Here is a 27638-nt window from a genome sequence, read left to right as displayed (position 1 = left end):
ATTCTTCCAAACCACAGCTCATTCTTACATTTCATATATGTCGTGCCCACATGGTGCCTGCAGGGGGACCTGTAACAACTGCGTTGCACATGTGTAGACGGCCACGTCAGTAGTTTATGCATGACGTGTTTCCTTACGTTGTTGTTAAACATCAATGATGCAACATTCATGAATATGTACAACTGCCTTGATTCAAGGTCCCTCATTGGCCACAAACAGTAACACGTCCATTTTTTTTCGTGATAAGAGGTAAAAATATTGCGTGATAACACTGCCGAACTGTACTTATTAACATGAATTTTAATGTAGTGTTAACAGGTCATTTGTAAAACCTTAATATCTCTTCTGGCCTTCCATAGTATCTGTACACCAGCCTGCTGGTGAGCTGGTTTGGGTACTTTCTCCATGACAATGCACAGAGCCAGTGGTAAACAGGCAAGAGGCCATGTGTCGCAAACTGCTGTAAAAACCCCAATTGAGACACATGTTCCCAATGTGCTGTACACACCCCCAAAGACTGTTAATAAAACCCAAATAATCCCAGCAAATCCCACATTTTTATCAGAAAAGGCCACACTTGGATAAACTCACCTGATTCCAAAATCAGGTGAAATTATAATCTTTTTCCAATAAATCAAGAAACAGCCACTGCAATAATATAACCACAGAGAAAAAATGGTCATATTTACCCAGGACATTTCCAGCAGGCACCTCCTCAAGCTCCTCCAGCTCTCTGCCCATCAGCAGGTACAGGCTGTTTATGCAGCAACAGGACAGATGAGGCACATCAGGCACACAGTCTGAAGCACTGCAGCCTTCTGGCAGCTGGCAGAGAGGAGAGAAGGATTCCAAATTGGTCGGGAGTTCCAAACCAAATCAAATTTATGGACTTGTCTAATGTGCAGTGCAGTAGAGAGGGGGAAAAAAGTAAGCTTTGTTGATGTAGCTACATTTCCACTTTGTGTTATGCATCCTGGAAAGATTTGGGGACTTGTAAACCTTTGAGGTTCCATAGAAGAAGACTTCCTTGACTTCCTTGGAATCACTATTACTGAGAACCTATCTTGGTCATCACACATCACCACCCAGGTTAGAAAACACAGAAAAGGTTCTACTTCCTAGGGAAACTTAGGAAGGCTGAATTCCAGAGCAAGATCCTGGTTAACATCTACACAGGAGCAATAGAAAGCACACTGACTGGAAACATCACCAACTGGCATGGTTCATGCACGGCCCAGGACAGGAAGGCTCTACAGCGGGTAATTAAAACTGCCCAGAACATCACTGGTTCCCATCTACAGAGCATCAGTGACCTCTGTGAAGTGAGGTGTCTGCACAGAGCCCAAAGAGTATTGAAAGACAGCAGCCACCCCAGACACAGTCTGTTCACACTGCTGCCATCTGGAAAAAGATACAGAAGTAGCCGCTGCAGAACCACCAGACTACAGAGCAGCTTCTTTCCCCAGGCTGTGAGATTCCTCAACTCCTCCTTCAACGCCCAAAAGATGGAGCAGGATTTAAGGTCAACCTTCATTTCATTTGTTCTTAAACCACGTTTAAGAAAAATGACAATAAATCTACCTTAAACCCTCTGGGCTACTTGTATATCTCGGTAGCGGTATAATTGGTGGTGATTCCTGTTTAGGTTATATTTGGTAGCTGGATGTTTGTAAAGGCTCAGCATTTTGAATGTTGCTACTCTTTTATCCAACACAGTTGGACACGTGCACTGGTAATCATTTTAGCATCCTGACTGTGTCACAAGAAGAATAAAGACACCGTATAACCACTGTTTCATGCTGTTCAGAGGTGGCTCCAGAATGGAAACGTTTCCCCCGTTTAGAAACAGCGACCATGCAGCTACTTGCTGAGGACAAATATGTAAAAAAAACTTCAGCACATTCCCCCAGTGACACGAGTTCAGGGGATGGCAAGGCCAATCAGAGGCCGCCCTGCAGTCTGAACTACACACAGTCTGGAGCAAGTTCCAGGACACCACCATCAACATCACTGATGTCATCAGTGAACTCACCGAGTCTGTGCTGGATTTTATCTGTTAAACTACAGAAGCAACAGTACCAAAAACGACACTTAAATCATTCTACCATGAGAACCCACGGATTACCAGAACCATCCAGGATGCCATTAACAAACACACAGCAGTTTACAAACTAAGACTGTAATCTGGAAACATGGACAATTATAAAGCAGCAGCCCACAAAGTAAGAGGAGCAGTGAAGAAACCAGAAGAGACTAAAGAAAGTGGAATAACAATTTCAGGAGCACAGTCCCAGAAGCATGTGACAAGGTCTAAGGAGTATGAACAGTTACCCCACACCCCCCTCCTCGCCAAGTGCTGATGCGTCCTTAGCAGATGAGATTCACAATTTCGATGCTCACTTTGAGGCCATCAGTAGTCAACAACCGCTCACTGATTCAGTCCATCAGACCAACATGTTTTAAGAAGAAAACAAAACCAACCTGCCTGAACGACTGCCGCTCAGTGGCACTCAGCTCTGTAGACATGAAGTGCCTTGAACTGCTGGCTAGGGATTACTTCTGCACATCACTAACCAGCACACTGGACACACTACAGTTTGTCTACCGTCCCAACCAACCCCAGAACCCACACCACCCTATCTCACCTCTAAAAGAAAGGCAGCTGTGAAAAGGTCTGCCTGAAACAAGTACCCGCTGGTGTCAGCACTACAACCTACTCCTGAACGTCAGCAAGACTAACGAGATGATAGTGGACTTTGAGAAGAAACAGCAAAGGAACTAAACCCCCCTTAATACCAACAGGTCCTCAGTGGAGAAGGTGGTTAGCTTCAAGTGTCTTGGTGTCCACATCACTGAGAGCCTGACCTGGGTGCTGCATACTGACTCAGTGTGAGACAAGAAAGGCAGAGTCTGTTTCACCTGAGATGCTCAAGGAAAAATGAGCAACAATAAGGCCAGAATATTCATGTCAGATCCCAGTCACCTGAATAACTGGCTTTTCTCCCTGTTGAGATCTGAAAGAAGGTACCAGTTACAGCAGGCAGCACTGAGAGCTCAGGAGGAGCTTCCGCCCTTGGGACACAAGGGTCCTGAATGAGTATACTTAACTCACTATGATTAAAAAAAAACAATTATTATTTAAATATTATTTCTGATGATGTGGTTTGTTTTTTGCTTAGTTAAATTGCAAGACGGGATGCCTCTTTTTCCTCCTGTTACCACCTATTGGTTATTGTAGGTGTCACATAAAGTAAAACTGCTTGGTGCTGAAATCAACAATCATTTTCATTATATATAAGTCTGCCAATACTTTTTTGAATGGATTATCTGGTCTGTACTGGCTGTCAATTAGTTATTGCAGCATCTAAGAGTCCCACAATAATTTATCCTACTTAATATTCAAATCTTAAAAAGTTGCAAATAAATTACAAAGACAGGATTGTGGAGCAAATAGGGTTGGTAGGTTGCTGTGTGTTTACCATGCTCAGGCTCTGGGCAGGGTCATACTTTGGTCCCAGTACAAACGCCCTCTTTCCTTTCTTGACCACACCGCTGTAAACCCGCGCAAATGCTATGAAGGTCCCCTGCTCCTCTTCCTCCTCTGCCTTTGAATCCTTCAGTGTAAGACTCTCCATCTTAGCTGACAGGGAGAAACAGAAAACATACACAGTATTTCTGTGAGGTTCAATCACGGCGAAACATCTTATCTGAACATACTCTGACACTGGATGCCACTTTTCTTTTTAAGTTCTTTATGTTGGTTGCATCCAAAAAATGATACACGCCTCTACCTGCTTGTTACTTACATCCATGTAATTATTAGTGATCATTTATTTAAATGTATTAAAATGGCATTATTCAGTAGAAAACCACAGCTGTGCTCCTGTTGGTTAAGCTTAAATAAGAGTGCTGATATCCCATGGATGGCATGTTGCCAATATATTGATCATTTGATTATTAAAATGCACATCTGCACTCTTTCTCCACAGCTGTCACTTAGATTCAACGACAGATGGAGAGTCAAGCTTACCTGTGGTAGATCCTGCAGGTGAGTCTTCCTGTGGCGTACACCCTGAGCGGACGATGTCTTTATTGCTTTCTGTTGCTGTCTGATCAGCTGTCATCCTCTCAGCATGTCTCTGTCGAGCCAGCTCCCTGCGCTGGGCAATCTCCTCCTGGGTCAGCGGCCTAAACACACACACACACACACACACACACACGAAATTTTCCCTCACATCACACTTTACTCATAGATCCACTTCATCGTAAACAGTCAGTCCAGATGCCCTATAGTAGCCCATCACTTTCCCCCACCAGAGTGCAGTGGAGACAACCAGACTGTGTGCTGACAAATGCAAAACCAGAAATCAACCCAACTCTGTGTATAGCATAACAAACCTTCCTAAAAAAACAAAAAAAAAAAATTTGATCTTTGCAAACAGAAATGACTCGCATGTTGTTTTTCTGCATATACAGCAGGTAAGTTAGAGTTGATCTCAAGTGGTCACTCATGCATGTGCAGACGCAGTGTAATGCCAGGTGTGAACAGACAGACATAGAGCTGTCCACTTGTGTTGGAATCACCTGAAACACATTCTGATACCAAGTGTGAACAGGCTCAGTGTCATTTAGAATTTATTTCCCAGTTCATTGTCTATGGAGCAGTTCCAGACTTTATACTTGTTGACATTAAAAATTTGAGTATGGGTACAAAAGCTTTCAGATTTGGGAGTGAGTTGGACATGTTTAGTTACATTGTTGGATTGTCATAGATTATAGGAATGACATGGAAGAATTTTGAAATAGTTCCCCTTTAATCAGTGATATCAATTATCCATCACAAAGTATATCAAAATAAAAAAAAGATTACTTCCTAAAATTTTAAATCTGATTGCATGAGTGAACTGATGTAGGACTACATATGAAAACAGTTGACATGCATCACAAGAGCTTCCCTCAGTTCGTTTACATCATGGCAGAAAAAGTGGAATTATTGTGTTAGTCCAACTAAAACTACACTTTTAAAATACACGTAAACATGTCAGTCCGACCAAAATCATACTAAGTTAAATTTCTCAAAGTGAGACTAACATACCTAGACAATGGGAATCTTTTAACTCTTTCATGTTTATGCCTCAACCGGACCTGAACTGGCCTAGGCGTTATGTGCATGCTCCATATTCCCTGCACCAGGTTTTGACCAGGAAGTTGAACAGCAGATACATAGAAGAAAGCAGGGAAAAACAAAAGAAGAAGACGAGGGAACGAAAACAAAACAAGACGAAGGTAAAAAGCAAACGGTCGAGTATGTACAAAATGTAGTGTTGAAAAAATTATCCATGTTGTCACCATTCAACATGCAACCTGCTTGCAACCTGACGTGACCTTATAGGTCAACCAGAAGAAGGTCCAATAGCAACAAGTTGAAAGGGAACATATCTCCACCTGCTGTGGAGGAGTTGGACATACTTCCGTCGGTAAATGGACTCTCCCTCAGTGCTTTATACTGGGGCAAGGACAGTAGTCCAATTACAAGGCCAAAAGGAACTATAACCACAGCTCAACTTAACCGTGATTGTGCACACACTGAGTGTATTGGACAATGGGGGTTTTGGTAATTCTGTCAGCACCTAAAACACTCTGCTAGCCTCTCTGACCAGACACCATCTCTAAAACATAGACTCTGTTCAATGTTCTTGAACTGGCAAACTTTAAACTTCAGATAGGTACCTTAGGGCGAGTAGAACAGTTATTCATGCATTAGTTTTGCTACATGGCCTGTGTGTTTTTGAGTATGCAGTGTGGTCTGTGTGTGTGAGTGTGGTGTGGTCGGAGTGTTAGCATATGTGTGCATGTATGTACCCTCTTCAAAAAGACCACAGTGACTATAGCAACACAGCTGCTCACAATAGGCCTGAGTGACGGCATCCAACACAGGGATCAGCTCCATGACAAACCACTTCAAACAGCCCATAATCTGCCCCTGACAACTGCAGCAGCCCCGCCCACTGACACTGATTGCACCTTTTTTCTAAATGTGATACAAATGGGGCCACATCCTGAATTCAAGATTCTCAGTGGAAACCACAAAAGAACAAACCACACTGAATGATGGTGCAGTCAACTCACTGGGTAAAGCTCCCTCCTCTCACATTCTTTCCTCCACAACCAGAAAGACAAACAAACCAAAGGCAGATCATGCTATTGTAAAGGTCATCAATGTATTTATTGAGCCAGTATCTGATTAGACTCATCACTGAGTGGAGCACCGAAGGTATCGTGTTTCCCATCAGAGAAAAGCAAAGTCACAGCTTTACTGCTCAAGAGGTCAAATCAGTCGCTTCCTGGTAATAATGGGAATGCCAGGACTTGGTTCCTGGCCTCGCATGCTGTGGTTATGAAGTAATGGCTTCCAAATACTGAAGCTGGACCATCGTAACCACAAGCAGACCTTTAATCGTTGTGAAGATGGAGGAAAAAGTGTGCTGGAAAATTTTTATAACATTTTGATATAAAAGCTGTTTTCAACACACATTTCATCACTTTTTACCACTAATGGATTTTGATTGAGGATTGTTTCCATTCTGGCTTGAGTGTGTGGAAATGTCAGCCGTGAGCATTGACACTGACATGTATGCCACAGTAAGCAAAGCAAAATGTATAAGCTCTACAACAACTTCAGTTTTCACTGAAAAAGTGTGAATGCTGGACTGTTTGTGCAGATCATGTACGATGAACATCAACAACACATCATGCTCAGAAGTCATGATAAAAATTAGACTTGTTCTTTGTCCTTTCGAGAGAAACGATGACTTTGAGTGGATTTAACTGTGGATAGGTTATTCTGAATGATTTTTTACAGGTTTATACACACTGACAAAATGATCAAGCTCCGCCACATGACAATCATTTTGTTAGTTTGACTAAAACTGGACTTTTAAAATACATGTAAACATGTTAGTGTGACTGAAATTGTACTAGATCGATTTTTTCGAAAAAGTTGGTCTAACACACCTACTAGATAATGCAGTTGGAAATCGATTTACTCTTCCATGTATAAGCCTCAATCAAACTTGAGCTTGGCTAGGGCAGTCTGCGCAAGCTCGATAAGAATCTGAGCCGGGCTTTGAACCAGAAGTTAAACAGCATATCTCCACCTGCCATGGAGGAGTCAGACATATGTCCGTCAATAAAAAGATCCTCCCCCAGTGCTTGTGTACTGGGACAAGGACAGTAGTCCAATTAAGTGGCCTAATTGAGCTAAAGCCATAGCTCCACTTAACTGTGCATGGAAACGCACTGAGTGACCCCCTCTCACATCACTACCCAGCCCTGGTGTGCCAACAGGATAAGCAAAAAATGGGAGCCTCCTTACCCAGCTGGTGCTGAGGCTAAGCTCCTTTCCAATGCTTTTCCTATGGCCTCATTGAGCTTCAACTGGAGCTCCACCTAACTGTGCACGGAAACACACCAACTGATAGGAACCAAACCAACCATACCACAGAAAATATGCATGCAAAAACTTTTGTTTGTCATTTTAATAGAGAGAGAGAGAGAGAGAGAGAGAGAGAGAGAGAGAGAGAGAGAGAGAGAGAGAGAGAGAGAGAGAGAGAGAGAGAGAGAGAGAGTGAGTATGTGTGCGCATGTCTAATGCAGGTAGTGGGCAACAGAGAATGGAAGCCTTGAAGGCTCATTAGCTGAGATTTTGGGCAGGCTTTTTTCCTTCCTGGCTCACGGTCTCAAATGACCTTTATTCCTTCTCATACTATGTCTCGGTCTTTCGATCCCCTTTTCCAGAAAACCCACTGACACCCACCGACATCTGGCTTTTGTATTTGATGGCAAAGGTTACAACCAGCATTCACTGTCGAAATAAATGACTGCAATAGTCAGGGCTATTTATCAGCTCCGGGTGTGACCGACAGGGATGGAAATGCAACCCCAGGGGACGTGTTCATTTTGGACCCTTTGCCAGCATGATGCAATGATGGGCCGCCAAAAAATACCGTCAGTCTCTGTCCAGGCAGTGCTCAAACATCTGACAAAAACTTAGACAGCACCAATTTTAAGAGAGAGAGACTGAATTAGTAAGAGAAATAAGTAACCACCACGACCCTTGCGAGGACAGGCGATTACGGACAATGAATGAATGAATGATTGAATAAGTAACCACTAACATCTTCACTGGCCTCCGTCCATTACATCAAATATGACACACCAGAAAAAATATCGGAAAGCCATACTTGTGTACTGCAGAGTTGTGTATAGGCCAATGGTATATTAGCAATTTCAATTGCCTGTTTTTAACAGGTTATGTTTGAAAAATAACAAAATATTTGACCTAATTTGGTGGAAAAAGTGGCTGTGAATTTTTCAGTTTCAGTTTCGAATTGTTATATTGGCAAGGCCATATGCAACACATATGCTGCCAAAGCCCTGGAAAAAGAAACACGAAACAAGGTAAAAACAAAACAAAACTAGAGAGGAGTTTTGTTTTAAATGTGTTGTTATTTGCTGGAGTCTAATGAGTGGTACGTTCTGTTCTGAGGCTGCGGTGTGTTGGTAGAGCAGGTTTGTGAGCTCAGCTTCAGCACCAGCTGGGTAAGGAGGCTCCCATTTTTGTTTATCCTGTTGGCACACCAGGGCTCGGCCGTGATGTGAGAGGGGGTCACTCAGTACGTTTCCATGCACAGTTAAGTGAAGCTATGTTTATAGCTCAATTAGGCCACTTAATTGGACTACTGTCCTTGTCCCAGTACACAAGCACCCGGGGAGAATCCATTTATTGACAGAAGTATGTCCGAGTCCTCCATGGCAGGTGGCAATAGGCCTTCTTTTGGCTATTGAGCCTTCACTAAGCCCTGCCCCTATGTGATGGTCAACCAAGCTTTCGGAGTGAGCAAGAAGCCCACACAGCTACTAACAGCTCTCCCTGAAAAAATATTATCTAATTTTGGAGAAAATGAAAAAGCAATTTCACAAAGGGTCTACAATATGTGTTTGAAGGACATATCCAGGATGTCAGAAGATAAAGTTAGAAGCTAAAGGTTATTGCAGAGATCACAATGTATATGTGAAACACACATCACCTGGCGAATGAGACAAAAGATGAAAATAAAGAAAAACTCTGACGATATTTATTTAACAGGCTGTGTGTAGCTACGTGTCATTGCAGTGTGTGTGTGTGTGTGTGTGTGTGTATGCAAACAGTGTTTTGCTTCCCTAAACTAAACACCGTTCATCTACACACACTGCAATGGTACACAGCTGAGTGTATATCAGAGGATTCCCTTCGCTGCTCCTCTAAAGCTGGGTAGGGTTATAATCATTAAAAAGCAGCAGCAGCATGTGTATGCTTTCACTAGTCAAGTCAGCTCGCTTAAGTGAGGTTTTGGAAGAAATGTTTATCTCCTTTTAACTTCTCCGGGTAACGGACATAATTCTTACACTTGCCCTTGGCAAAATGTTTAGCTTGAAATCCACAAAACAGCCTGAAAATGAAGAAAATCAGAAAAGATTAGCATGAGAGTCTATTGAGCATGGCCATGAAGTTGTCGGGCCCCTGTCGAGCTAGCCAATGCTGTGCTATGACTTGCCAGTCTGCGCTGAGGGACAGACTTAGTGTAGGATGTTACTGGACCTTCCTCTGGGTGACCTATTATGTAACACACCAAACAAGATAACAAACAGGTTGCATGTTAAACGGTGAAATCATGGAAAACTTTTCAGCACTGTACATTTCATATTTCTTTTACCTTTTGTCTTATTTTGTTTCCTTCCCTTCTTTGTCATCTATTGCTTTTCCTGGCTTTCTCCTACGAATCTATGCTGTTCGATTTCAGGGTCACAGCCCGGCACAGGAACTATGGAGCATGCACAGAACATCTGGGCCAGTTCAGGTCCAGTTGAGGCGTTTAAATGAAAAAGTAGCTTAATTCCCAACAGCATCATGTAGGTTTTTTTAGTTCGACTTTGAGAAATTCAACTAAGTCCAATTTCAGTCAGACTTACATGTTTGCATGTATTACAAAAGTCCAGTTTCAGTCTGATTAACACAATAATTTAACATTTTCTATCATGTAAACATACTATGTTTTAGAAGTGTGCTGAGGTTTTTGAGGTCCCTCTCCTTTTAGTGAGGCTGCAAAGCTCTGATATGGTTTGTGTGCCATGCAGTGATGTGCTCAGTATTAAAGAGCATGTTCATAATAACACCAGTAGATATACATGTGAGGCAGTCCAGTCCACCAGGCATGAGGGAATAACAGGACTGCAGCACCATCTACTGACACACACACACAGACACACACACAGACACACGCATGCACGCACACACTTACCTCTGTCTGTTCTGAGGCAAGGCTTTGTTGTCAACAGCAAACATCTTCGACACAAACACAATGAGAGGATCATCCTCCCCACTTGAACACTGGAGGAAGGCTGGAAAGAAGCAGACACACATCTGTAATCACGAACAGGAGCCAGATGAGAGCCAAAGTGTTGAAACCACACACACACACACGCACGCACACACGCACGCACACACATATATTTAATTATGACAGAGGGAAATAATTTACATTTTCCTTTTACACACTGGAAATTATCATCATTGTGCAAAACACCCATGGCCATACATGGAACTTCCAAAACATATTTTGTTTTGGTTTGTTTATTTGTTTGTTTTTTTCGAAATTATTTTGATTATTTTGATAAATTGTTTTTTGGGTGAATTCTCCTTTAAAGACAGGACAGCGGTAGAGAGACACAAAAGGTGGGAGAGAGAGGTCAGAATGGAATCTAACATCTATCATAATATGTGTCAGCCCTTTGTGCTTAAAATAACATAATTAAAAATAAAATGATAATAATAATAACAAAAAACAACAACAATAACAATAATAATCTTAAATTCAGGCAAAACCATTAGGGGTAGTTTGAACGTTTTTCAGAATGTAAGTAAAAAAAAAAGTAAAAAGCAAATGCTTATGACCTTCTGTGAAAACATGCTTCACATGACATTTCTATTAAATTTTTATTTAATTCAAGATTTTGAACGCATCCCACATCTGTTAATTTATACACAAATAGTGCTATGTGGAAAGTGTCCAACGTTATCCTAGAAAAAGCAAAGATTCAGACAATCGCCAGGATGACAGGCGTGGAATTTGAACTTTTAGCTTTTGAATTGTAAGACAACCCAAAATGTGTTCATCCCAAGTCTTCACATACTTTGCAGTGGACTTCTGCATCTACATATTATGTTTTATGTATCCTTCTGCATCCGCTCTTTACGTTCTGGAGTGCTGCTACCGTGATGTCAACACAAGCACATGGTGGGATGACACTGCACATGGTTGTTTCAGAAAAAAAGCCCTCGACAACCAATGCCAGGACATCAACAAAAATATCACATTCAGACAGGAATGAACGCCAGACTCCCACATGAAAGTCCGGGGCTTGTTGGACCCAAACCACCACCCCTCTCACCCACCCTCATGCTCCTTATATTATTACTGGCAGCGTTTCAACCTGACGCAGTTCTGTTGTGTATCATGCAGATGCACCAGCTTCTGTCCAACAGCGTTCTTATATGACGCTGCCCATTCGTGAACCAGGCTGCCACGGCAGGTCTCATCCAGCAGTCTGGCAGTGTATAACAACACTGCGACCAGTTCAGTCAGGCCTCATTCTCTGCCAACGTCATCGAGGGGCGTATCATGTGGACGTGAAAGGTGGCTTTGGGGGTCAGGATTGTGCACCGACAGCACTGTCAAAGCGGCAGTATTTGACGACTTCAGAAAGAGAACAGGCTGGACCTTAACACTCACCTACTGAGAAACTCAGCTGATGGTTGTTGGTCATGGTAGGTTTCAACAGGATGGATTATAAATTAAATGAAATTCTTGTTTCTTGTTTGAGGTGTATATATTTTAAATTTGAGATTTGAGATTTGTCACAGGAGTTAGGGGATTTTAATTTGGAAATTAAAGTACCACAGCATATGACATGTTAACTTTTAAACCACAGTTTACAACAGAAGGGCAGCAACAGGAGGTCTAGCCAGGTGCAGATAGTTTCCTGACGACCTCTTTAACCCCCCCTACCGGCTTCATGGCCACGAAGCAAACCAGCCACAGAAGCAGAAGGCAGACAGAGGGAGGCCACAAATATACTGTACACAACAACTTTCTGTTGGGATTACAAACCTGAAGGAAATCACACATCAACCAGATCGTTTCTGGTGTATTGTCAAGGTTTTAGTGAGGGTTGTTAAAGAGTTGTGGTACTTTCCAACCTGGGGATTTGATCCCTGAATCTCTGTGTCCCCAGAGCAGGTGACTGATTATCTGCACCACTGGGAACACATGGCTTCTGTCACACCTTCTGACAGCCTGAGGCAATAACAACACACGTGCAAAACTGGTGCGTTTTTTGTCTTTTTATGCTCGAGGCCTAAACATAGTTATGTCAACAGGGTCCTTGCATTGCTTTTCGTGCTCAGGCCTTTATACTAACATTGCCTTGCACTACGTGACGGTACTCATACCAGTCGCAGTCGATTTCAAGGTTCTCACACCGGTCAGTCCTCGAGCCAGGATCATTTTTTATAGGGTCCTCACATTGTTCAATGCTTAATTGAAGCACGAGCCGGCTGTGACTCAGAGGTAGAGCGAGTCGTTCTCTAATTGGAGCGTTAGTGGTTCGATCCCCAGCTCCTCTTGTCAACAACCGATGATGCGTCATCAAAGTGTGAGTGCAAATGTGTGTGGTGGTGTATGGTCACTGAGTAGCAGGTGGCACCATGCCTCGGCCATCAGTGTGTGAATGTGAAAACTTGAAAAAGTGCTATGTAAGTACAATCCATTTACCATTAACCCTCATAATGACTTGCATTACATCAGCCCCCCACCCCCCAACAGCCATCAGTGCTGGGGCCCTAATTATAATAAGTGTCTACATCATTTCAGACAGCCAAGGAATCAAAGTTACCTGTAAGTGTAGGCGTGATTGTTTCATTTGCATATGTGTGAAATATGCAAATGAGTGAGAAATGTGTTTGTGTCAAAGGAGCATTTATTCAGTTAAGAACAGTTTCTGTATTTTTTTACAAAATGCTGATATTAAAAGGGGATTTTGTATGACATTTACATGAGATATTGGACACACAAGAGACAGAAATAAAAAAGCACATAAAGATGGATGTAGCAGATGTTGGGATACCCTGACATGTATTCTGGAATTAGTCCAGCCCTAGAAACACTGGATCCTACATTTGCCATGATGCAACTGATAGCATGTTTTACTTAGAGCCTCCCTACTGAGTGGATGACCACCTCTTTCAAAAGCCCCTCTGCAGAGCCACAGACAAGATAGGCAGAGGAATATTCTTCACAAACACTAACTGACCTTATTATGTACAATTTGTGGAGGTCCCCATTAATTCAATACTACAGATCCACTGCAAGTTTGTGTGTGTGTGTGCGGTTGCACATATGTGTTTGTACCTCTTTTCAGCTCTTGCGTCTGTTCAGGCAAGGAGTCAAATCGCCGTGCACCGACACTCATCAGTTTCTCCACCCTCTCTGCCGTCATGTCTAAGGGACTGGGAAGTTTCTCACACACCATCGCTGCAGTCTGTGTTAAAGAACGCTTGAGACAAAATGCACAAACATCCCCAAAAATGCTCCACTGAGGCAGCCACACAAGCATAGGAAGTGGTGACAGATAAAGACACAAGACAAAGGATACAGAGGACAGCCTGGGACACAGGTAACCACTGGCTGCAGATGGCAGAGAGGAGGACTTTGGGGTCAGAGTGACGAGAGTCCCTGGCCATCACCTTCACCCCCAGTGATGTCACGACCTTCTCCACCTTCTCCTTGTCTCTAGTCACAGTAACACATAAGACGTCTTTACAGTCAGACCACAGGATATGGAGAGGAACACAGTCTGACCACTTAAAGGGAATGACTGCATAATATGATCCAAGCTTTAGCACACATGATCCAAGCTTTAGCACTAGTGACTTTGAGAGTCTGAGGCTCAAAGGACAAGACCCGTTTATATCAATCTGCTGTTCCCTTAGACAAGAATTTTGCCATTTTTCAACATGAACTTCATCTATCCAGTTTGGGGTACAGTATGACCTAAAGTAAATAGTGTACTCCGTGTCTCTGGGGGTTGAGTCCATGAACTGGTGATGTCTGGGGTACTCGGAAGAACTACAAGCTATGGGTGCGTTATTTTGTGTCAAAGTTTTTCTCCTTACTTAGAGAGAGGTGTGCTGGAGACCACAGCCGCACTATTAGACAAACATCTGATAATTAGAGTACATCGCCGGCTGTTTTATGTTATTTTATTTTGTTTCCGCCTCTGAGGAATGGCCTTGAGCAGCCGCTTGCCATCAGCTGAGAGTTAGCGGGGAAAATACAGCGTGAGGAGTGTTTCACATAGAGATTTTGTTGATATTTATTTTAAAATTGTTGATTACTGGAACATTTGACTAATCTAGCATGACCGTTTGGGCAAGTTTTATTTTTTCTCTCAAGTTTTAATGAACTTCTTATGTATACTCTTTATTGCAAATCAACACTTCTTCACTAGAGCTAACTGTGAGAGGTTCTGGAGCTACCTGTGACCGGTTGTTGAGCTGTTTGTAGTTGAAACAGATTAGTTTTATTTATTAGTTTTATTTATAACATTAGTTTTATTAAATCTATGTTGTTGCTCTGGTTGAACAGTGAAGTACATTATTTTACATGCCTTTAAGTTTTGTAAACAAAGCTGTGTTATAGACGCCAACCTCCACGTGCTGGGCAGGTTTGGGGAGTATTTGGGGGTGGAGTGTAAGGAGCTGGGGCGCAATGCATCCTGGTACATGTAGGAACTGCAATAAAAACTGAACAAGAAGGAAAACTCAGATTCTCTGCCAGTACTGCACATACTAAGAGATTCATTGCTTCAATTGATTGCATTTGCCATCAACACTGACTGGATATCCTGTTGAAACATGGCAAATTTCTCCTTTACATGAGGCCACTGTGGCTCTATGGCCTGCTAACTTTGCATTCTTCACCTCTGTTGTAGAAACTAAAGCAACAGGGAGCCATAAAAGTTCTTCCTGACATCACATTCAGTCACACTCAGGAAATGTAAAAAGCTGATAAATTTGGAAAGCTGGTGGCAGTGACCAATAGACAAGATTGATATGCTAGCTGTAGTTGGTCTCTCCAAGCTAGCTTATTCGCTCACACTGTGCAAAAGTAACCATGTCTTCAGTAGAGCTGCCTGAATGTAAATTTAAGTGTATGGTAAAACACTGCTAATAGACTATGATACTTCCTTTGTTTTTGGACTCTCTGGCTCTCTGTTCCCACAAAAGGTCAGCACGTCAAGAATGTTGCAAGGATTTTACTTCAACCCTGTAAGCAAATCTGCTAAATGTGGCACTGAAATAAACTGATATGGCTCGAAAATAGTGGTCATTCAGAAACACCTGGTTGTAATGTCACAGGAACAGATTTGTGGCCACTGATTCTCATCATTTCATGTTGCTTTTTTTTCTCCTTTCAACGCACCTTTCCTTCAGTTTTTTCCATCTTTTTGTCAGAAAATTGAACTACTGCATCCTCAATCCTTGAAAATGATTTCACAGCTATATCTCTTATCTCTTATGCAATATTTCTCATGAGTAAATATCTCTGCATTGTCCATCATCATCATCATCATCATCATCATCATCATCATCATCTAGCATCTGTAGGACAATGTACTTGCAAACCTTTTGAGAAGAGGTAAATGACTGTGACCTGCCCTATCAATGTACCACAGTATAGCTTCCTGTTTCAGTCATCCCAGCACAACAGAGAAGTCATCAATTTCACACCAATACTGCTTGTGATTTTTAAACATAAAGTATTATCATTGACCTACCTCCTGATGACAACAGCATCATATAAACTCCAAATGTTGTCCAGCACAAGCTGCACAAACAGTGGCTTTTTTCCTTTGGCCTGCAGCAGAGAGCGGACACACAACACAAGAGGGTGAATGAAGAGAGACGGAGAGAAACAAAGAAAAGTTTGACTGAGCTCTCATTTTCAGTTCAGTCAAACTCAAGATATCAGGACCACTGCAACACTGCAACACTGCACTGCACAGATATAGATGATATAGTCAATCCATCGTCTGGTTCACAGCCTCTTTGTTCTTTGAAGGAAGGACGGACGGAGGGACGTATGGAGGGACGGACAGAGGGATGGATGAAGGGATGAAAGGAAGGTAGGAAAGAAGGGGGGAGGGAAGGAAGGACAGATGATGGATGGATGGACGGATGGAAGGACGGATAGAAGAGAGGAAGGAAGGAAGGAAGGGTGGATGGATGGATTGAAGCAAGGAAGTAAGAGAGAAAGCAAGGAAGGATGAAAGGAGGGATGGAAGGAAGGACAGAGGGCTGTTTTTTCTCCATTCAATCACTCCACAGTTGCTTAGTTTAATATCAGACATGACGATGCGATATCATCGTTTACCCATAATGCCTGTCACTACTGGACCACAGGATCTGTTATGTGTTGCTCATTTGCCTGTGCTGTTGTTAAATAGCTGAACAAGAATCCCACAGTTCCATATCAGTGTGTGAGTTTCAGTGAGGCAAACATTCCTACAATGCCTCTCCTCTGCTGCTGTTAAAGACTGACTCGAGCCCCAGACCACCTGCTGGAGATGAAAACCAACATACATGGGGGCTTAGTGTTGCTGACAGACCCAGGTCCACGTCTTGACGTTTGAGCGCTAAGTATTTGAATTCTACAGCTTGTGTTATAAATGTGCAGAGTGTCTGCCCTCTACTGGCTCAAACTTGGCTACTGCAACTGAATGTTGTCATTGGCTGGTCTGTAGGCACCACTAGATTTATAACCCCTACAAATGTAGAGCTGGGGATTAATGCTTAAGCAAATATGTAAAATCACCTTTAAATTATATAATATAATAGGGGGCACCACCACACCATGTTGATTGTTTTAAAAACACATATTTAACATGTCCTCCTTAACCATTCAACAGATTACTAACACATTTTCTGTGGATGATTACTGGACCCAGCTTATCAGAAGTTATCACAAAGTTGTAGATGTGTCATTGCCTTTAATATTTTATATAGATTAATAAACTTAAAAAGGGATATAGCCCTAAAATAATGTGCGTGGCATAACACAGATCACACCATCAATCAGAAACTGTTTGTCCAATAAATACAAACATCACAGGACATAACAATGAACTACTTAAGTAGAATTATCTTAAAATCACTCCTTTCCAAACATGTGCATTGTCTAAACATCACTGAACTTGGAGGATGTTTTTAATTAAAGGACAACTTCAGCATTTTTTTTTAACTGGACCTATTTCTCATGTAAATGTGTGTCTGAGACACTGATGTGGAAAATAATTTTTGAAATTGGTCGAATACTAGGCTTAGAGAGCAGCAGCCGCCAACAACGCACCGTCTGCAATGTATCTCAGCCGAGAGAAGGTTCCATTTGTCACAGAACTGCTATTATTAGATCCTGATGGAGCAGTGGAAACATGAGGTAGATTTGGGGGCAGTATAGTAACCAGAGTAATTTACAGAAAACATGGTCAAGTGTTGTCTAAAACTTTTCACTAGCTTGAATAATTATTTATCTGATTTCCACAACATGGATGAGGACTTTGAATTCATTGGCCTGTAGTTGCCTGGTGGCGTTCCTGTGGGTGCTGTGACCCTCTGCCTACAGAAGAAGAATGCTTATGTTGTAGTGAAGTGATGCAATATGACAAAACATATTGTCTGATGATAAAAAACATTTATCGTTTCCTATTATGCTATATTGTTTACTTCATTTATGTCATCTAATCATGCTTTGCATCCATTCGTGTGGCCAAGGGGGTATCTACACAATGCACAGCACCAAAACAAACAAACATGGAGGAGCTGAAAAGCAATAATGACCAAGAAGATTCAACACAAGACACTGACACAGAAGAGGAGCTCGTACCCTGGACGTGATTTGGGTATGAAAAGTCAAGACGCAGCACTACAATGACTTGCATATACAATTAATATACAAAGTGGAGCGCTGTTAGTTAGTTTCCAGCTGACAGAGAATAAATCATCAGGTTTAACGGCGCTGCAGTAACAGTCTAAGTTAATGAGTGGTAGTAGTGGTAGTGTGAGCAGGTGACATTTGTGTTTTTCTTTCTGTAGGAGGTCCGATTGAGACTATATAGTCACATTATGTGACCACGGAGCACCAGTGCGACTTGGAAATCTTTGCAGCCCATGAACTGTAAACTGTTCGTTTGTTTCCAGCCAACCTGTTCTCATTCTAAACTCAAATAGCACCGCTCTATCAGTGCTTTCAGTGTATGAATAACAAAAGACACCTACGGCATCCACATGCAACGTGTATGGGCGGTGTCCTATGAGAACGCGGTTGGACAGAATTGGTGGCGTTGTTATTGTACGCTGCCGAAGCACCGGGCACATCCACATGCAACGCGAACGGGCGCCGTCACTTCACAACGCAGCTGGACACCTTACCATGTGCCTCTTTTGCCTAAACCTAACCATCTGTGACTTTGTTGCCTAATCCCAACCATCACGACAGTCCGCACTGTTGTGTAAACATAAGGACCGTGCTGCTTCATCCCATCATGTGTTTTTGTTGACATCACCATAATGGAATCCGGAAACGTAACAGCTGACACAGACGGATAGCTAAAACATCGGAAGTAGACATGTAAAGTCACTGACAGAGCGGCACCATGTGACGAGGTCGCAGTGAGAACATGTTGTTCCAGCTGGCAGTGATGAATCCTCATATTGTGGTTACAGGTTAACTTAATACTAACACTAACATCCAGCTGTTGAGTGGAAGCTTCTAGTCCACAGCAAACAGACAGGGCCTTCAAAATAAAAGCACAATGGGTTCCAATTTGGGAAGCTAAAGCTATTGCTCCCGCAGAAGCGAGGGGATGGCACAGATTTTGCTGTGAATGAATGAACGTCTGTCTGATCATTACAAAAATGTATTTGTCATTGTTAATGCAGGTGTCAGAAACTGTCAAAGCTCTTCATCTTTCACACCTTTCAACTTTCAACAGCCAATACTGACTTGAACGCCAGAATTGCCACTTATGGCTATACAGATTATTTTTGTATTATAATATTTTTTTGGCAGTAACAGAATATGTCAAACACATAGCTAGGAAAACAGAAAATGGGAGAAAGTTTAAAAATGTTGGAAAAAAGAACAGTTAGTCATAGTTACATTACCTGAGCTCCTTTCATGATCCTCTTTGCTTTTGCATTGAGGTAGAAATCCCCCCACAGGGTTTTGAGCAGCACCTCTGCCTTAATGCCCATTCTCTCGCTGTAGATGCGGGCAAACTGCTGAATGCTACAAAACACAAAACCACAGCCTCAGTCTTCCATTCACAGTTTTTATGCAAGTGCACAGACACCAGAAAAGCAAAGACCTGTATTACAACCAGTGCTGCAGTGTTTATCGCCTTAAGTGTTTTTTAAATAATGAAAATAATGATACAAATGTGATTGTAATATAAATCATATGATATTATACAGTTATAGTATTGCAGAAAACACAGGAACCCATTATTCTGCACAGACATGTCGGTACAAAATGTGTGTAAGAGTGTTCTTTAGTGTGTGCAGATTCTGTTCTTTCCTAAGAAAATATCCTAAATAAGAAAACATCGGTAAAGGTCAGAATCTTCGTAAAAACTGAGTTTGAAGACATTTCTTCTTAAGAACGGTTGGTGACTGGGGCCCAGTCATTTCATCTGAATGATCAGGAAAGAAAACTGAGTGTTCGTAGTTTATAGCACTTTGTGGATATATTGCAGATAACTCATATCATGACTGAAGAGTCATTCATCAGCAGCCTGCAAACTGCCTTCTGTAGTCAGTCTCTACATTAGAGGAACTGTTCCCTCTTCAGCCGCCTGTAGCTGTGAGATTTTTGTAATCTTATAAGTTTAGTGCAGCTCCACTGTTCCACATGGATCCAATAAACTTCGGTATGATCGAGTCTGATGTATGCAGACTGTATGATGACATCACCTACTGAACCACAGGCTACAACCTGCATCCATCTACATCAACGCAAGAACAAACATCCTCTGTGTGCCTCATCCATCTACGCCGCTGTAGTAGTAAAAGGCAAAATGTAAACAAACAAATCGAGCCTTAATATTGTGGCAGTTTTGAGAGTCAAAAAGGTCTGAGGAAGAGAAGGAGGAGGAGGAGAATGTTGACGCGCTCGTGGCTGGGGAAAAGAGGCCAACACGCCACCTTTGCAACGAGAGCTCGAAGTAAGGATTAGCATCTATTAGCATCTAGCATTCACTAGAGTCTTGCTGATAAGTGTGTCATTTCATGCTGCATTTCCATTGACCTATTAGTATATGAGGTCATTTCAGCTGTCACACAGCGAGATTCTCATCCCAAATTTCTGACACTTTTACCCCAGGCTGTCTTTGATTGCAAGACCATGACAAGACCATGGACCACCTTTTCAGAGCCACAACCAAAGATATCGCCACGGTTCTTTCATGATGACCTTTTTTTTAATTTATTTATTTATTTATTTATTTATTTTTACTGGGACAGTCCAAAATCGGACAGTGGATACGAGGCTTCAGGCCCTTCACACTGATCTTTACAAATGCTGTCATCATTACAGAAGGAAGCAGCCTCACCTGAAACCCCAGCCGTCTATGGCGCTGGCAAAAACCACATTTCCTTGGTCGGGAGAAAAGTAGAGTTGGGAGTCGTCCGCCTCCTCCAGTCCTGCGCTCCAGTCATAAAACTGATCTCCACTCGACGTCTCGCTCTCTTTCTCCTCCTCCTTTTCTTTTTCTGCTCGCTCCTCCAGCACTTTGGATGTGAACAAAGTCCCTGTCACTGCATTCACCTACAATGAGGAAGATGCACACCGACACTTAGTTACAGCAGCCTATAAAACACGAGTAAAAAGAGAATACACAATGGCTTTGATGATTAAAGACACAGTGTACACTTTAGCCTTTCACTTTTGTAGTGTGACTGCGGCTCAGACTGTTACAGAGGGCTTCCATATAGGTGATGCAGTCAAAGTATACTGAGTATGGCCTGTATGAGATGACAGCTCCTCACCTGTTCAAGGATCTTCTGCAGGTGGTTGTAAGCTTCCTGGGAGGTGAGCTTCAGCTCCATGATAAGTCGGTCTATCTTATTGATAACTAGAACAGGCCTGATGTTCTCCAGCCACGCCTGCCGCAGCACAACCTGGGTCTGCACACAGTACACACATCCAGGGTAAGAAAACACATCTCACATGTCCCATCATTATAGCTCTGGATCCCGGGTGTGTCTTAAAGGGGCAAAAAATACTTCATCAATCAACTGATTGGTGGTTAAGTGATCAACTATCGACCCTGCAATTCAAAATAAATAAATAAATACCAGTTTGTGCCCCCCTCCCCTCTCTCTTTCTCCTTTCTCTTTGTCATTACTGTAATTTAATTGTTATTTATGATCCCTCCTCAGCCACTCTTCCTGAGGTTTCTACCATTTTTCCCTCCTTAGAGGGTTTTAATTGGGGGGGGGGTCCTTTGTTGATGTGAGGGTCTAAGGACAGAGGGATGCCTTATGCTGTAAAACTGTCATTTGTAATAATGGGCTTTATTAATAAAACTGACTTGACTTGTTGAAAACACTGATAATGCCTTTTCCTTCAAAATGAGACTTTCAGGCAGCAGTGATATTTACCTGTGGACACACTCCCTCCACTGCATCAACTACTACAATGGCACCGTCACACAGCCTGACAGCAGTGGACACTTCTGAGGAGAAGTCAACGTGACCGGGAGAGTCGATCAGATTCAGTAAGTGCTCGCGATCCTCTGAGGAGACAAAAAACACACAAACACTCAAGCCTTATCCTTAATCCCTTTGTTTAGACAGCGGAGAACTGATCAGATTTTTATTTACAGTGATGTCAAACTTCACTTGATTAACAGTGAAGTTCAGAGCCAACTAACATTTTTTTTATTAATGATGATCTTTTTTTCTATGCAAGTTTTAACACAACACACAAATCTTCCGACACTGGTTTTGAGCTAGCATGCATTGGTAGGCAGACTGCAGGAATTGTTGCCTGTGAACATAATGTTCATTTCACCACACTGAGACGTCTCCCGTGTTGTTTCCATGAATCTGAGAACATCCTACCGGCCTCACAACTGCAGGTGTAAGCACACCAGCTCAGGATCATGAAAATGTGCAGTTTGATCACACAAAACAATGTCACAGTGGGCCTGGACGATTATCAATCATTATCACAAAATCAAAATCATTATCACTTTTTTCCATTCTGATAGAGATATAAATATTTATCGCACTATGTAACATGATAATGCTACCAGAGGAGTATCCTGGACATAACTGAAGCCTGAAGGAACTGGAGGGTTCATTATTTAAACTGTAGAAGATTGTTTAATGAACACATAAAACAGAAACACATAAACCGTCAGAGTGCAAACATGGTTTAGAATATATTTTGTAATAAACTAACATGCTGAATGACAATAAAATGTAACAATTTAACTTTGCAACCCAGCTTTGTCTTCCTTAACAAAGCATTTAAGTTAGCTTGCTTATTTGGGCGGAGTGCATCACAAACATGTCCCAGCAGAACATTGTAACAAGAAGATCGGAGTCATTCACTTCACCTGACAATGTTTTGGTTGACAGTTGTGGTCAATTCATAATCAAACATTGTAGCAAACATTGAATGTTGCTTTTGTGTCTTGTTGATGATTTTTGTAGATACAGTTGCTGAAAAAATGATGTTGACTTGCCATCATTACGTTGAGGTTCCAGTAGAGGTTGACAGCAACGTATTATCAGCTATATCAGAACAATCTATGTCAGGATCTGGTGTAAGTCTGTCACAATCCAAAAGGAAGGACCTCACTTTACAGTCTTCAATTTGATAGTTATTCATACTGGGAGAAAAGATTTTTCGTTGTAAATACTGATACCTTGCTCTTACTCTGCTACTGTTACACTGTTGCCTTTTGCAATTAAAACTGAATACACAACAATGCTCTGGTGGTTCTTACCTGTAGATAGATTATAGATATAGATTTGTTAAACAAAAAAAACTGTCTAAAAAATCATACACTAACTCAGAAGAAGGTAAAACAGACTGACATAAAACCAGAAAAAACAAACGCAGTAAATCATCTTGTAATAGTCCTAAAATGAAAAGAACACCACATGGCAACGGCATCAAACTGAATGAAATATTTTTGTGTGGATTTGACCTCAAGGCTAAGAAAAGTGGCCTTACCATGTGTGTAATGCAGAGAGATGGCGCTGGACTTCATGGTGATTCCTCGGAGCTGCTCGTCCTCCCTGCTGTCCAGATACCTCAGCTGGGAGATTAAAACAACACAAATAAACACACGTCATGACTCAACAAGTGAACAATGTGACTGTCCAAAAGTTCTCTGGAGTCTCTGAAGCCACGTACCTTCCCAGCCAGGCGACTGGATATGATGCCATTACTCGCCACTAAGCAGTCGGCCAAAGTAGTTTTACCTGCAAAGAGGCAGATGGTTCAAATAACCTCACTACCTTACAGCACACACTTTCACCTTAACATGCTGACAGCTGCCAAACGCTTTTAGCAAGAAAAACCTCTGAAGAAGCACAACATTTCTTACAGCTTTTCTCAGCTTTAGATCATTTTAAATTTAAAATCTTTTCTGTAACTTTTGGACTGTTTGAGATGTTAAAGCGACAGCTTGATGTTTTTGAAGTGCGGTTATATTAGAAACTGATCTATGGTTATTTTATCACATACAGTAGCTGGAGTTCACCGTGCTTCCTGTTTGCAGAAACAGTCGGAACTCACATCCAAAAGTTCAGCATAACTCTGCTGTTGAGGGGGGCTGATGTCAAAACGCATTTTAGCCACTTTAAAAAAGACTCACCTAAAAATACAACATCAGTCTGAGTGGACGCTGCATTTAGAGACTTTTCCCTGTTTACTTGGCCATCACACAGCCTTTCCTTTGGCTCTACATTTTCTCAATCCTATAACTTTCATATTCCTACACAGCCGCTGCTCAGCTGTCTGAATCAGACTTTCAGCAATTTATGGAGGAGACAACACATACAAGAAAATATATAAACTGAGGTAGGGATGCATTATATTGGATTTTTTGCTGATATCCAATGTGCAGATAAAACAAAACAGTTGGCTGATGTCCGACACCGATACCAATATATCCACTCTGTTCCCCACCTAATTTTAGTGATCATCAAGTTTCCTCTATAGTGGAATTAAAATCATATTCTGCATAGGCTCAACATGATGGCCCACCAGCAGATGGAGACAATGCTTTTCACTGTATGCAATATTCATTCATTGAGCAAAATAAGAAAAATATTTCTACTTAGGGTTGATGTTTTGAACTTCTTTTATCTCTTAATCAATGACAATATGCTCCACCAACACAGTACAAAGCACTGGACTCACTCATCTGGAAAAGTTGTGTGGGTTTTTTTTTTACCAATATGTTATTTAGACTTTATAATTCTAAGGTGATGAAAGGCAAATGGTTAAGAAAATGACAACACTGCCTTTAAACCAGTAAAAAAAAAACAAAAAAAAACCACATATAATGATACAATATCTGAGTTTTGTTGTTGTTGTTGTTGTTGTTGTTTTTGTACAGTGTTTGTTGAGCAGCAGCTACTTTTACCTGATTTTAGAGGCTGTGACAGATAGTCGACACTCAGTGGTTGCACCTGTATGAGCCGGAAACTGTTAGTCCAGCTGACACTCTATGTAAACATCTTACAAAGGACAGGTACTGAGCACCTTCTAAACACCAGTGTGGTAGCCTACATGTGAAATGAGACCTGGCCTGTCATCATGTGTACACTAAAGACGTGTGCAGTAAAAGGGATTGCTTCACTACTCAGAAACTGGTCTGCTGTCAGCTCACCGTGGTCCACATGTGCCAGGATGCACAGGTTCCTGATGTTGGCAGGGTTCCTCTGCAGAGCGATGATCTTGTCCAGGCTGGTGTGTCCCATGGCCAGCTCCTCACACTGATCCAACACCGACCTGCTTTCCCCGACAAGGTTTGACTGATGCTGAAACGTTCCGGTGAGGTGACACGGGGACAGTGAAGGGACACGGTCTGCGTCACATGAAGTTGTGTCCCACTGACGGCTCGTTTACTTACAGACTGTTGTTGCTAACGTTAGCCTCAGAAGCGCGCCGGAAGTTCGTCGGACAGACAGTTGAGCAGCTGCTGGCTTCTAAACTTTGTTAACTCGGAGACAATGAAGACAAAAGGTGAGGTCTTTCTGTGGACTTTTGGTCCCCACGCTGCTGTCTGTGTGGACTGTGACAAGCAGTAAGCGCTAACTGTGAGGCTAACGGCACGTTCATCCACACTGCTCAGAGACAGCAGAATCAGACCAGAGCTGAATCTGAGACACAATGTCCACGCGGTGCCGCTGAGTCCACTCACAAACTAGAAGGGACTGGGAGCACTGGAAGGACCGAGACAATATACCCTGGTTTTAAACACATGTGGACATTCTCAGCTCACGCTGTTCTCCCGGAAGTTGATGAGGCACATTAACTCCGCCCCTGCCCTTGCTAACATAGGTGCTGCGTTCAGAGAACATGGGAAAAAACAACTTTATTCTGCGACCTCATTTTGTAGCTTGTAAACCGGTACGTCGGTACTGGTACAGGTGAGATAAAACACATTCCCCATAACAAAATAAAATAATAAAAAACGCGTTTACCAAAAATCAAGATTTAAAAATTATACATTAATATTATTCTCTGCTTTCAATTATTTTATTTGTTAATCAACATCAGTCCTAATCATTAATCTATTCATTCATTTTTACAGTTTTAACCCTTTAAATGCCAGGTTTCTGTCATGACAACACTATGTTTTTAGATGGAAAAAACACGCAAATTAATTATTTCCAATATACCACATGCAAAGTATATATATATATATATATATAGAGAGAGAGAGAGAGAGAGAGAGAGAGAGAGAGAGAGAGGAGAAATTATTAATATTGTTGTTTTATTATTCATTTTTTGCTGCTGACATTCTGGGATATGTCAGTCATTAGATGCACTGTGAAAGTGCACCTAATGGAATTAGCATGTATTTTCTCCATATGTAAAATAGGGTAAAAGTTATGTAATCAGGTGGAAAATAATAAAAATGACAAGTTCCAAAGCAAAAGCCCAGAATGACAGCCAGAAATAATACAATGCATGTTTTTATGCTTTGAGGGTTTTAATGGAGGGTTTTAATGGAGCATTTTTTGCACCTAATGGTCTGAATGTAACAATTTAGTTTCCACAGTGTATTTTAGACTAATTGTAGGAGCTGAGCTGGAAATTCACTGATTAAACAAAAGAAAAACACAATCTTATCAAAATGTATGCCATATGCATGAAAAATAATAAAACGTGTGTAAAATACACCAATCATTTGATTTAGGGTTTATTTATCTTTCAGGCTGTAAGTGTTGCTAAAATATTAAACAGCAATACTTTCATTCACTATCAAAACAGTTTGAGACAATCTTCTTTCAACAAAGTATGCACTTACTGCCATTTAGCATGTGTCTGAATGATGTGACACTCTTTTGACATTATGGTTGACAATGAATATCAATTCTATTCTATTCTATGTCGAACATATTTGTGAGTTGTGGAAGGTTAATTTCAAACTAAAACCTGTATGAATGCTGACAGCTGAAATTGCAATGCAGTGGTCACATTCTGGAATCTTAAGGCACAAATGCATTTCACTGCACTTCTAAAGAAAAATTGGAAACTGAAGTGTTAATGTGTGAAACAGCTTACTGAATCAGTATAAACGTTCAGATAATAATGTGTATGAATGCTGTATCAGCATTCACACAACTGGCCCATATGCTGATGCTCAGTTTTCATCAAAGTCTAAATAAGGATTTTTGTACAAGAGTGCACACAGGTTTTATCATTTTAAGTAGCCTTAGTAGGTGCAGTGATGCAAGTAAGTAATTATTATTGTACGTAAATCAATCTCAGCATTTCATTTTGAAGGATGTCCATATTCCTATTCCAAATGCATCTAGAGGAGCAAGCGAGGCGGCCTGCCAGAGGAGCTAGAAGTGAGGATACACTGCTTTGTCCTTTGTCGAAGTCTTTCTGAGAGAAAGGAGGAGGGAGACAATATATCACCTACTTTGTATAGACATGAGAGTGTTTGTATATAGGCTTGTATCTCTATCACATACGCGTGTGTGTGTGCGTGACTTTTTATTTCTACTGCATTACTTTTCATACAAACACAATAAAGTTTATAAGGCTACACTCTATATATTGTGTATATAGGGACCTACTGCATATTAGTTAGTTAGTATTATTATTATTAGTGAGTCTGCTTGTACACCACCTACCTGAATGAACTCTCTTTTTTGTTTTGGGGGCCTGTGGGATAAAATAGAATAGATATTTATTGTCCACTCACTAAAACAAACAAAAACA

General features: G+C 41.6%; 1 protein-coding gene across 2 annotated transcripts in view; it reads right to left on the bottom strand.

Annotated features, from left to right (window-relative positions):
• efl1 (elongation factor like GTPase 1) overlaps nucleotides 1-25684 on the bottom strand; it is an 80687-nt gene extending 55003 nt beyond the window's left edge. Inside the window, exons 1-15 of one of the 2 annotated variants that reach the window (XM_042484801.2) lie at nucleotides 25312-25684; nucleotides 25069-25219; nucleotides 23586-23653; nucleotides 23403-23487; nucleotides 21818-21951; nucleotides 21203-21340; nucleotides 20767-20981; nucleotides 19322-19445; nucleotides 15937-16016; nucleotides 13753-13889; nucleotides 13509-13631; nucleotides 10341-10440; nucleotides 4031-4188; nucleotides 3480-3640; nucleotides 690-825 (exon numbers count right to left, since the gene is read on the bottom strand). In XM_042484801.2, the coding sequence (XP_042340735.1) occupies nucleotides 690-825; nucleotides 3480-3640; nucleotides 4031-4188; nucleotides 10341-10440; nucleotides 13509-13631; nucleotides 13753-13889; nucleotides 15937-16016; nucleotides 19322-19445; nucleotides 20767-20981; nucleotides 21203-21340; nucleotides 21818-21951; nucleotides 23403-23487; nucleotides 23586-23653; nucleotides 25069-25159 (1750 nt within the window). In that variant the 5' untranslated portion in view covers nucleotides 25160-25219; nucleotides 25312-25684. Of the gene's footprint in view, nucleotides 1-689; nucleotides 826-3479; nucleotides 3641-4030; nucleotides 4189-10340; nucleotides 10441-13508; nucleotides 13632-13752; nucleotides 13890-15936; nucleotides 16017-19321; nucleotides 19446-20766; nucleotides 20982-21202; nucleotides 21341-21817; nucleotides 21952-23402; nucleotides 23488-23585; nucleotides 23654-25068 lie in introns of both variants that reach the window. The other variant, XM_042484793.2, reaches the window with a different exon arrangement.
• Between the last annotated feature and the right edge of the window lie 1954 nt (nucleotides 25685-27638).

This window comes from Plectropomus leopardus, chromosome 1 (genome assembly GCF_026936395.1).
Source record: "Plectropomus leopardus strain MGB_pleo_1.0 chromosome 1, ASM2693639v1, whole genome shotgun sequence".
NCBI classification, from domain to species: domain Eukaryota; kingdom Metazoa; phylum Chordata; class Actinopteri; order Perciformes; family Serranidae; genus Plectropomus; species Plectropomus leopardus.
Note: the sequence above shows the minus strand (reverse complement) of the source record. Positions and strands in the feature narration are given on the sequence as shown.